Below are 12,689 nucleotides of genomic sequence, written 5' to 3'. Positions count from 1 at the left end.
TTTGAGAATGCTCTTAACTCTTAGAAATATTAAAAAATTTAAATAAGTCAAACGTAGGGGCATAGCTGTGGTCGATATATACCAAATTGTGTCAAAATGTTTTCAATAATGTTAATATCCAGAGAGGAAAATGAGGACTACGTTTGTATGAAAAGACGATTTCGCGCGAGTACTCCACTTTCGTTTTAATCTAATATCGATTTAATGTCAGTGCGTATTCGAATTGGCCTGTTACTTGTGTACGAAACAGGTAGGATGGCGTACAAATCATAACAATGTACAGTCAGCGTCAAATACTTTGTAGCAACCAAAGTAGCCAAATAGTTCGGTACACCATATATTTAGTATGGTGTACCGAACTATTTGGCCACTTTGACTGCTATAAAGTATTTGACGCTGACTGTACCGTTTGTGGTATAGTTAACAATGCTGTCTTAGGTTCAGTGAGCGAAATTGCATGGAGAAACTATGAATCAATTCATTGATAAAGACGCAATCACTGTTACGGCTGATGGTACAAACTGCAAGGCTCGAAAACCGGTTAAATTTCGAAACCGTTTTCATGTACTTGGCGCAAAACCTTTTGTTTCGGTTTCGCTTGGAAAACTTTTATTTTAAACCGGTTTTTATAAGTACAGTTCTTGTCAAACTAACTGGTTTAGAGCAATAAATACCGGTTTCTTCCTATGTCGGTGTCTATGTTTACGTGGCACACCACCAGGCCGGCCGGCCGCTTCATCGCTCGTCGAATAAACCAGTTTTATTAGGTTACAATATAGTTCTTAAAACGTTAGCGTTCCATAAAAGTTCGGAGGAAAACCGAAATTAACCGGTATTTACTAGTATTTTATAAGCCGGTTCCGAGTCTTGACGAACTGTTTGTAACTTTAAAGTTTTAGACTTAGTTCAGATCAAATGTCTACGGAGTGTGGTCCATTAATCAATAACTTTCTTGTCTTTGACATTAAGTGACTTTTCACTTTTAAACAAAAGCCTTTTGTTTTTGCCCTTTAACAAACTTTGTTCTTAAAGTAATTTGTTACTCTTGACATGACGCTCCTAAATCAAACAAATTTTTTTTTTTTTTTTTGTATTTAAGATTACGTTTTGGTTATTATAAATAAGGGTGTCATTTAATCGACCTGCAAAATATTCCTATTTTGATGAACCAAAAATATATATTTGGTCAGCCAAAATGTATACTTGGTCTGCAAATTAAGGTTAGCAAGTATTTCTAAACCAGTTCACAAATAATGTCATACTGAGCTACTGTAAATTGATTTGGTCGGCAAATTAATTATTTGATCGGCAGTAAGCGATCCACCATTAATCAAATTTTGTTAAGCAATCAGTGGGTAAGCGGATTATTTCATTTTGGATTACAATTTACTTATGAATTAACTAACATTTAATAATGAATAATAATGATTTATATATTTCATTGGAGGCAATTTGTACTATTATTAGGATCGTGGGAGGTTAGAGGTTAACAATTCAGAAATAGAATAAAAAATAATTATTTGGCGTAAAACATTAAACTTATACCTTGCGCAATATTTACGTATAATACACCGTGTTTTTATTGAATTCCGTTAACTCCGGGGTATGGGTAAGTACGTTTAAGGAAACTAAATGGCATAGTTAATTAAAAAATATATATATTTTTTAATTAAAAAAAAAGTAATTAAATGTTGCATACAACCAAACAATTGAAAACTTTGACATATCAATGTCATTTCGAACAACAATCGTCCGAAATAGTGTTTACGTTTAGTAGCAAATGTACACACTCGTACTAAACACTAATCAATATGTAAATAGGTCCTAAGGCAAGTGTATATGCTCGTGAGGGCGTTATAAGATAAAAGTAAATGATTAATTATCTTCGAAATGGAGTTAATTAGAATTCCGGTGTCTTTGAGAAAGTTGCTTAATTCAAGCTCAAGAATGCACCCTTGAAATTAACGGAAATCAAAAAAACACGATGTATAATGTTCGATAGGTACTTACTTAAAATTACTTGATACTACTAGGTAGGTACTGATTTACATATACTATCTACATGATTTAAAAACATGAAACGAAGCTTTTCAAGTTATTCGCGTTATTTCTTCCCACGGCCATCCATCCATCACCCTGACACGGTTGACGTTGATAGTTTGTGCGGTCGATCGAGGACATTTTAAACAAATTACTAGTTAATGCTTCAAGGGATAATCTCGTCAGGGATTTTTTGTCAATAATCTGTTGGTTTTAGTATAACTTTAGTTAACGTTTGGTATAAACTACTTAACTAAACGGAGCACATTACCAGTTCGTCGAACGATATCGACCTGTCAGTTATTTGCGATTGTCAGCTTTTGCGAAAACTGTCAGCCTGATGATATCGTCCGGCGAACTGGTAACCAGTGGGCCCCTTAAGCAGGCGCTCCGTTACAGTATGGGAGCTCGACCGCTTATTTCAGTTGAACCTACAATTACGACCAGTAGGTACTTGTATAAATTGAAGATACCTATTTACAAAATACCGGCCAAGAGCATGTCGGGCCATGCTCAGTGTAGGGTTCCGTAAATCAATAAAGAAATATCTCAAAAACGGCTGGACCGATCATGTTGAAGTAATGTTACTCTTTAATAACGACACATTCGACCCGATTCAAACTGATATGAATTGGATATGTTAGTGTCAAAAGTGGCGTTTTTTATTGAAGAAACGTCACTTTGGACACTGACATATCTAATCCATATCGTATCTTTAGCAAATGTTTGACGATTGACCATATTAAAACTTAACCATTATAAATTGAACCGTAAACTGTAACCGTCTGTTACACTGTCGCGGAACAATGAAATTGCGATTGCGACAATTTCATTGTTTGGTATAGCCAAAGATTTATACACAGTGCTCACGAGGAACCCGAAATATTTTAATCACGTACTTCTGAGACCAAAATAAGGAAAAAATGTAATATGAGTTTCAGTAAATTTCGCCAAGATTTTTTTTTTGTGTACATAAAAAGTTATGGTAAAAGTGGCACTGAAAATATTTTTTTACGATTTTTTTGTAAAAACTAGTTCTTGCAAAGGTTACTTGTCACTTTTTAACATCTATCAATAAGGATATTTAGATTACGCCCCATAATGGCATCATCGCGATCAAAAAGGCGTTTTGCACTAAGTTACGATAAGATGTTTTTTTTTTTTACATTGGTATTAACTCTGAAACTAGGCGAAATCCAGAAAAGTTTATATGACATTTTAGTCTCTAAATGTGATCAGTAATACACTGTCAAAATCTTTCGGTTTCCTCATGGTACACCGTGTATATAGCTTCTCTATAGTAATGATAACTTAATTATTTTAAAAACCATCTTTTGTTAACTTTTTAATATTGTACTGGAATACTATAGGATTGATGTGTTTATAAGAAAATAGCATAGATTAATTCAAGGTTATAAAGGTATAATATTTGTCTATGATTGATAATATTTAGTAGGTTATAAACCAAATTTACAAATATTCAACTCTTCATCATGAGGTGATTTTGTGGGTATTTTCTACCACAATACGACCACAAATCACCGTTATCGCTCCAAAGCGCGGTGTGATCCAATAAATAACTTTATTTATTGCCAATTTCCACTTGATTTGGCAATATGGACCCAATACTCTTCTATACTCGTACAGCGGCAGGTTTAATTTACTCAAATTGATTGGAGGATTATTTATAGGTATTTCGAGGTTATTGCAGGATATAATGTTAAAATACAGATTGTGATACGAAGACATTGACACTTAAGCGAATGACCCACACTGTACTATTAGCAAAGAGATTTTAAATAGAAGTGGATAGTCAAAGTAAACTTTGTAGCCACAGTAAACTTACTGCCATCTTTCGACACATGTTTAAAACTTTTAGAATGCTATTTGACTTTGATCCTTTTTATTTCACTGATGTGTGTTAAATTTGTTAAAAATCAAAAAATGGCGCTATCTTCTGAATCATAGGCCAAAGGTAAAGCGGCATCTTTTCGAGCGATGATCTTTCCTTTCACCCGCGGTTTATTAGCCCTCTCATTACGTTCGAGCGCCAACCTACCTCGGCAGGAATTAGTGTATTTCATCCCTTGGTTAACAATCTACTATTCACACTGTCCCATCACGAAAATAAATAGAACAAACCACCACCAAAAGTACAAAACTCAACACGTGTTCGCCTCTCTACGAGACATCAGGAGATGCTGGAGATGTTGACGGTCTGACGTCCGGCAACGGCCGTCACGACGTCGGATATTGCCGGACGTCAGACGGTTAATGTCAATGTAGAAATACGCAAGTAAATATAACGGGTTAGCACGTTATTATTTCGCGGATTAGCAAAGTAATATTTTTTTTAATTAACTAGTAGACTTTTACCGATGCACAGCTGCCAGGCGCCAGGATTTAGTAATAAGGATATCGAAGCAAACAGCATAAATAACTGGGTTCGTTGCTCTTGATCTTGATCGTTAACCATTTTCTAGAGCTAGCTCTGCGCTTATAAAATAGAAATAAGAAACGAAACTATAATTCTAGGAATTTAGATGTCAATGAGGCGTTTAACTTACTTATTACACAATTTCAATATGTTTTAATCTTATTTGTTTTTGTAATATATATACTTCTGTATGTAATTTAAGTTTTACCACGAAATAAATGATTTATGATATGATATGATTTATGATTAGATACTTGTTGAACCGTTAACTTTGATCCTATTGAACAGGTTAACATGTCTACGAATTACGATTTCTTAATAATAGGTGACTACTACGCAAAAATATATACCTACATCCAGCTGCAAAAGTGCATTCCATTCATAATGACATGTGTCCATACAATTTCGTAGCTCACTGTAGGTCAGTAAATTAAAAAAAATATTTCTGGAAGATAATTTTTAAAGGAAATACTATCAAAAGAAAATATTTTAATGGGACTTTTAATAAAGGAATTTTCTACCTGAGAGATTTGATTTTAAATTCAAGCTTCAAACTCAATGACAAATAAGTAGGTAAGTAAGTAAATATTCTTTATTGCACCAACAATTATACATTTTACATACATGTAAAACTACAAATGAATTTAAAGTTAAAAGTGTAAAAAAACTGCGTCTGGTTTAGTTTTAAAGCTTACAACTTACTGGCTTGTCAGATCAGTATAGGCACTCTAACAATAGTTATTTTACCACACTAGCTCGTCAATGCTTCCTTTAGTCTTCTAAAACTGATGAGAAAGTTGCATTTTATCCACAACTATGGAAAAATAAATTGATGTAAATTTTGAGTTACTACTACTTATGTTATGAGTAATGATTTTGAATGATCAATATTGAATAGTGTTCATTTTAAATGATAATACATTATATAAGTTCATTCGATTCATTTGCATTTAATTTTTAATGTGCAGTTGTGTTTTCCACCACTTAGTTTAGTTAAAAATGTTATGTTTCACTCGGTAGCAAAGTTTGTTTAACCCTCGTACCTTGAAACCTTCGAAATGCTCAAGATTCCACTTCCAACTCAATTTTGGAATCTTTTGCTTGCTCGGGTATAAATATTTTGTATAATATCAGGATTTAAATAACAACTTTTCCCTCTTGTAAAACAAATAACTATAGTTACTAGAGACTACTTAATTTGAATTGAATCGCGCCAATATACGTGAGCTATTGTTAAATACGTTTGCATCGGATGCCATTTTGCACTGAAAACAAAAGAACGATATTGTTTTATAGGTTGTCCTTTTAATGTTCAATTTAATTAAAACCCTATTGCGCATATAATAAAGCGTAAATCAGAGTGCTTCGAAAAAGAACTGGCGTTAACCCTTTAGTTTATTTAGCCAGTACATTTTCATTGCAATTGCAAATTAAGCTGAGAAAAAACGAGCCCATTTCAATCGGTTTTCGATGAACAGAAAATGAACTTTTTTTAGACAATAGGTATATTGGGGTGGAACAATTTTTTTGTGTTGTTGTCCAGGGGAGAATATTGGTAATAAGTAAAAAATGGTGTAACACGATCTACTAACATGTTTATTAGTTGGCTTATGACTGCAGTCAAATAGACAGTAACAGCCAAAGTGCCTAATATATCGGTATAAATGACGACCGGTCTGGCCTAGTGGGTGCCTATGAAGCCGATGGTCCTCGGTTCGAATCCCGGTAAAAGGCATTTATTTGTGTGATGAACACAGATATTTGTTCTTGAGTCATGGGTGTTTTCTATATATATAAGTATGTGTTTATCTATACAAGTATGTATATCTTCGCCTAGTACCCATACTACAAGCTTTGCTTACTTTGGGACTAAGTTGATCTGTGTAAGATGGCCCCTGATATTTATATTTTATTAAAGTCTTTATTTTTATAGTAACAAAGGTATGTAGCGATATAACTGACTACTTTGGCTGTTAATTAAATTTAATCCATAATACCAGGGTTTTAAGAGTTGCGCAGCTAAACGTTACCATAGCAACGAGTACCAAGAAAAAGTTCAGTCACCAATTTTATTATCGTTGGTCGTAAGAATCTATCTTGGCAAATGCCTTCGTGGCGATAGCCATTAAAAAAAATAAAAAAAGAATCTATTATATCTATGAGTTTCCCATAAGCAGTGTCTTCTTAGACATCATGAGAACTTTGACCGTAGGTACAGTCAAGGTATTAAACATCGACACGGACAAAGTTCCAAAAATATGTATACACGACCTTATTGCCAATGCATTAAAGTAGTGTGTACATGTTTTTGGCACTTTGTCCGTGTGGATATTTAATACCTCGACTGTACGTACGTACCCGCTCCCGCTCGGTATTCCAAGATCCCATTTCTCTTGGGGTATAAAATATGAAATATGATGTATGACATGCAATCTTGAACCGGGCGGAAAGTTTGCGATTTATATGCTGATTGGAACACTGCATTTGAGCTTAGTCGAGTTGGTTTCTTCTGTTAACATAATGATGTTAAAATGTGTCTAGGTCTGGTGATTAAGCCGAGGAACTATAAGTTACGTTTTCAGGTATTTAATAAAGAAAAAACACCCATCGTTAACGGGGGATAATAATAAGCCCATAAGCCGCATTGGACTAACCTAGTGACTAAAACCTAAAGCCTTTTGTGACGTAAAGTCCAGCAGTGGGACGTACCGTACGTACATATAAGCTAGGTTACGTCAATAACGAAATATTAAATTTTATGTTAAAAATTTATAAAACTAAGTATGAAGTCCTTCACATTATGACTGTGTGTGTAACCGTCGAGAAATACTATATATTATGAAATTAATCACAACTGTTTATCGAGTAAATAGCCTCTTAATATATGTTTAAAAATATGTAATAATTACATGTATAAATTTAATTATCTTCCTAGATATTTTAAATAAAAGTTTAACCATCCGCAGATTTATCTAAAAGAGACTGTTCCATTAATAAAACTGAATCTGTCTTTATCACTTCATCTATTAGCGAAGTTCGAAGCCTTTCATCTCCCTTTGAACTCCATTAAGCACAGCGTCCACTGCCATCAGTTTTAATTAGCAGCCTCTTAGCTCTCAATTACTTGACTCTAGTGTGAAATGGTGCATAAGGATACAGGCGATGCACTATCTGTTTAATACGGTGCTGTTTGATATATAGCTGTGACCAGCGGTGGCAGCATGGTTTCATTTTTATCACTTGTCACTATGCCTGTCACTTTCGCGCTTTCATACTTGTTATATCTGTGCCTGGCCGTTTTGATTTTTGCGGCTATTGTTGCTGATTTTGCATGGTAGGCGTCTGTTTACGGCGCATTTGTTGGCCGTTTTTCGCGCTGTTTGAAGTGACCTAGTTCTTATAAAAACCAGAATATCAAAAATCGGTCAAGAGCATGTCGGGCCATGCTCAGTGTAGGGTTCCGTAGTTACCTTTCTGTCAGGGTGGCAGGCATAGGCTAAACGGGGGCTATAATAGAAAGTTTGTATCATGTACACTTACAAGCTTTGTAAGCGTTTTACTAAGAAGAGAAGACTTTTTTCAATACCTATCTATTATAGCGAAGCAGAACTCCGTGCCTAGGTGAATACCTCAGGTACATTCAGACTAAAATCTAATGAATTTTATTTCGTAGTAACGTAGTTTTACATAATAATTACCTCTCTATGATTACGAACGGGATATTTATCACGTAGGTTATAGATATTAGTTTTAATGAGGTCACGATATTCCAGATTAGCCTTTACATATTAAATGTGCCCAAATGTACGTTATTTATATAGGTAATCATATTAATAACGATGTAGAGATAATATTTGTAACTAGAAATATCTCGCATGCTATCTAACAGTGTTGGCCGAACGTTAATTAGAATTACCATATTGAAAATTAACCATTTCAGATTGAACCGTGAACTCTAACCGTCCATTAAGGTTTACGGTTCAATTGTAATGGTTAATTTTCAATATGGTCAATTCTAATTTTAACGTTCGGTCAACACTGCTATCTAATTTATGTTGTTATCGTTCCGTATTCTATCCCAGCATTTTCGGTCATAACCACAAAAATAAAGAGGCCGCTGCCGCAAGCCGCAGCATTCGGGTAAAGGTTTAATTGATGAACTACTTAGTTATTTTGTTATGTTATGTAAATAAAATAAATACTTAGTCGCCACAAATTTTGCGGTTACTGTAAGCTAAACAAAAAGCGATATGTCCCATTAGCATAGTGGCATAGCTTCGAACTGAGTGAAAGTTACATGTTCAACATCCTTTCGGGATACAATTTTTGCGCCTTTGTGACATTTAATTTCTAGAATTTACTTGTTCACAGGAAAACCAGTGCATGCGCATCAAGATCCTCGGGGACTGTTACTACTGCGTGTCAGGTCTACCCGTGTCCCGTCCCAACCACGCATACAACTGTGTCAACATGGGTCTACAGATGATCGACGCTATAAGGTATGATGCCGTCATTTATTTGGGTCTTTGGCATGAAATGCGGCGGAAAATTTGGCGTTCAAGTCAGTACAGATTTGGTCAAGCCATCTTAAGATGCAGGTAATCAACTTTTCCAGAAGTGAAGGAGGATTTAAAAGGCAGAGCATAATCGCACGGAAACACACTACGGCAGGGGAGTCACAACTCTCATCAATGAGGAAAACGGCGCATGGAGGAAAGGCATACTCTTTCCTCCTCCTTCTTATTACAGAACCAGAGTAAGAGTTTAAGCCGAACTCATCTCAATAAAATTTAGTTATGCAGTATGCTACATAGAAAGTGGTAAAACCAGGATTTGCAAGCGAGAAAATCTGTACTTCATTAGCTCGTACCTGCATGAGTTAGCGGAAAGGAATCGAAGAGAGAGTTTGTGTGTGGTATTTCGTCAGTTCCGTGGGAATCTGCCAAATCCTACTAGAGCCGGTGACGCAGTAAAAACTTTTGTGTAGTCAATATTATCTTTAGGTTGTTATGTTATAATTATTGTATGTATAAATGATATTTGATTTGATTTTCATGACAGTAAAGACTTCTTTTTCGACAGATTCGTCCGTGAAGCTACCGGCTTTAACGTGGACATGCGCATCGGCATACACACCGGCAACGTGCTGTGCGGCGTGCTGGGCCTGCGCAAGTGGCAGTTCGACGTGTGGAGCGATGACGTCACGCTTGCCAACCACATGGAGTCCGGCGGGATCGCGGGGTGAGTTTACGTCCGTATAGCAATAGTGTAATTACGAAAGTACTATTTCATTCAATTATTTTCCCAAAATCTTTAAGCCCTCAGTAACCACTCGAGTAGTCTGTCCACAGAAAAAAAATAGTTCTCCAGCCAAGTAAATACTCTTGTGTCAAGACATTTTGTGTTTCCTATATAAGGAAACAATAAAATTCTTGCGTCAAGATATAAAATATTTCAAAGTTTATTTAAGCTAAAAAATTAAATTCTCTATCCGAGCTATAAAAAGTGTTTTTTTTAAAAAGCTCATTATTCTCACCAAGAGCGTTTACGTTTTGTTTTAAGTATTGTATTTTTTAAATTGAACCTAACTGTCTTAGTGCAATACTTAAAGAACTTGTGCCAAGAAACTTTGTTTCTTGGGGTTAGATACTCATAATTGAATTGAGAATTATATTTCTCCATAAAAACAAGAAAAAGTATTGGTTCAAGAGTGCGTTACTCAATGTGAAATATGATATTATTTATATCTAGAGCTGAAATCTCTTAGCGCCAAGTTTAGTATGTCTTGAATAAAGAATGAATTTTCTTAAACCAGCATGGTTTTCGTCATTCGTTGAAATCTTTGTAGTTTTCAATAATCCTCTTTATCTTCTTCTTCTTCCTCGCGTTGTCCCGGCATTTTGCCACGGCTCATGGGAGCCTGGGGTCCGCTTGGAAACTAATCCCGAGAATTGGCGTAGGCACTAGTTAAACTAGAGGCCTTATTGGGTAATCCCAATAAGGCCTCTGAGTAACCGGGCTAATGCCCGGTTACCTCACGATGTTTTTCTTCTTCACCGAAAAGCGACTGGTGAATATCAAATGTTCGTACAGAAGTTCCGAAAAACTCATAATGTACGAGCCGGGGTTTGAACCCGCGACCTCCGGATTGCAAGTCATACGCTCTTACCGCTAGGCCACCAGCGCTCTTGTCCCCTTCATCAAATTTATTGATACTATTTTATGTAAAAGTCTCAAACCAAAGTTTTGGTGCTTTTTCTTTTAAATAGCTTTGGCTCTTGACTGTATATTGACAACATCAAACCAAGAATTAATCGCTCTTGCGTAAAAACTTAAGTCTCAAAGCAACATTTTGGTGCTTCTTCTTTGAAATAGCTTTGGCTCTTGACTGTAGGTTGAAAACATCAAACCAAGAATTTATCGCTCTTGTCTAAAAACTTAAAGTCTCAAAGGAAAATTTTGGTGCTTCTTCTTTGAAATAGCTTTGGCTCTTGCCTGTAGGTTGAAAACATCAAACCAAGAATTAATGGCTCTTGTATAAAAACTTAAAAGTCTCAAACCAAAGTTTTGGTGCTTCTTTTTTAAAAAAGCTTTAGCTCTTGACTGTAAATTGAAAACATCAAACCAAGAATTAATCGCTCTTGCCTAAAAACTTAAAAGTCTCAAAGGAAAAATTTGGTGGTTCTTCTTTGGAATTTGGTAATATTTTTGGTTTGAGGTAGAGTTACTCAAGATAAAACCGTTTTTTAAGAGCGTGCTATATCTCTTTCTAAGACTTTTTTTTCTCGCGGCGAATAATTAATATCTTAACTCAAATCACTACCATTCGCTTTAAAAATGTGTAAAGATAAAACTAAATAATTTTTATTCTCCTTTTAAAAATTATGCTGTTTTTAACTCAAGACATATTTATTGGACTAAGCAATTTATTATTTTATTTAAGCAACCGTGCGCAAGAGAGTTTTGCGTTTTGAATTAAGATATCTTTTTTTATCTGTGTCCGATTGGCAGCGAGAAAGTGATTAGGATAGATTCCGTGTGAATGATAGTTACGTATATTAATCGTTTTTCTCTATGATCTATTTACGTTCGTTTGTTCGCATATATTCAAATGATGGCGTGTAGGGAGTAGAGAGAAGATACATGTTCATTTTCATCGCTACTTATTCTTCTTTGATTTCCGCTGATCGAGCAACTGCCTTTTTCCGACTTTTGAAGATACGTGTAACTGCATGATCTGATTTAAAAAAAAACCCGGATATATGTAATGTTACGCTTAAGTCTTTGCGATGATTAGACGTTTCAAATGCTGGAAATCATATTTACGCGTATTATTTTATTTTCACTAGCACACAAACACGTTAGTATATTTTGGTTAAATAAAAATAAAAAAACACATCAATGTGAGGATCAAACCTGGGATAACTCGGGGCACTTATACAAAAGTGACGTAGCAAACTATTTTATCGACATTTAGATATATCGATGTTACTATCAACATTTAAATGTTCTATAAAATAAATATATTAATACAAAATCGCTTTATATACTGCTACTTAAATTCTAAAAAGGTGTTTTTTGGAAGAATTTCTTTTATTTTTAAACCAGATCAGTATTTCCGCATTGGCACTAAATGTTTTATTCTGATCATTTTATATTATAATAAAAGTGAAATTTACCTGAAGTCATAAAAATACCATTAGGTACATAAACCAGTTCCAGACAAACATTATTTATTTTGTAAAATATGCCTGAAAGAAGTTCTTTATTAAAACCATTTTGAGAATGTTCAATGAGCAATTAGTATTACTTATAATATGTCGACATCTTTTTATCGATATAAAATCCCTAGAATGTGCCCCGAGTTATCACAGGTTTGGTGAGGATTATAATAATTCAATTAAACAAAACAAATGCAATCAACAATCCATTTGGATATTCCGTGTATATTCCTCAAAGCTGGAATGGTATAAATCTCCGAGAAGCTTTACTGCATTCTCGATTTCAGGTATATAGAAATAAGATCTTAAATGGCGTGTACGTACGTACTAAAAATTGATTATGGACGTTTTTTATTCAACGTTCATTTGTTTGCCTCGTGCGGCAAAAGTGGGTTTCGGTAGCTTTGTACCTACTTATATACAGGATGATTCAGGAGACGTGAGCAGGATAACCACTGCGCACTTAGTAAATTATAAGCAACTGTTTCTTA

General features: G+C 34.9%; 2 protein-coding genes across 4 annotated transcripts in view; one reads left to right on the top strand and one right to left on the bottom strand.

The window, feature by feature from the left end:
- Positions 1–12,689, top strand: part of LOC133523759 (adenylate cyclase type 2-like) — a 302,517-nt gene that overhangs the window by 254,458 nt on the left and 35,370 nt on the right. For all 3 annotated transcript variants that reach the window (XM_061859471.1, XM_061859470.1, XM_061859473.1), the window contains exons 7-8: positions 8,849–8,976; positions 9,560–9,718. In XM_061859471.1, the coding sequence (XP_061715455.1) occupies positions 8,849–8,976; positions 9,560–9,718 (287 nt within the window). The remainder of the gene's footprint in view (positions 1–8,848; positions 8,977–9,559; positions 9,719–12,689) is intronic.
- Positions 1–12,689, bottom strand: part of LOC133523760 (pre-mRNA-splicing factor ATP-dependent RNA helicase PRP16) — a 454,093-nt gene that overhangs the window by 432,144 nt on the left and 9,260 nt on the right. The window lies entirely within an intron of this gene.

The sequence above is a fragment of the Cydia pomonella genome, chromosome 12, assembly GCF_033807575.1.
Source record: "Cydia pomonella isolate Wapato2018A chromosome 12, ilCydPomo1, whole genome shotgun sequence".
NCBI classification, from domain to species: domain Eukaryota; kingdom Metazoa; phylum Arthropoda; class Insecta; order Lepidoptera; family Tortricidae; genus Cydia; species Cydia pomonella.
The sequence above is the reverse complement of the archived record's forward strand: the minus strand, read 5'-3'. Positions and strand labels throughout refer to the sequence as shown.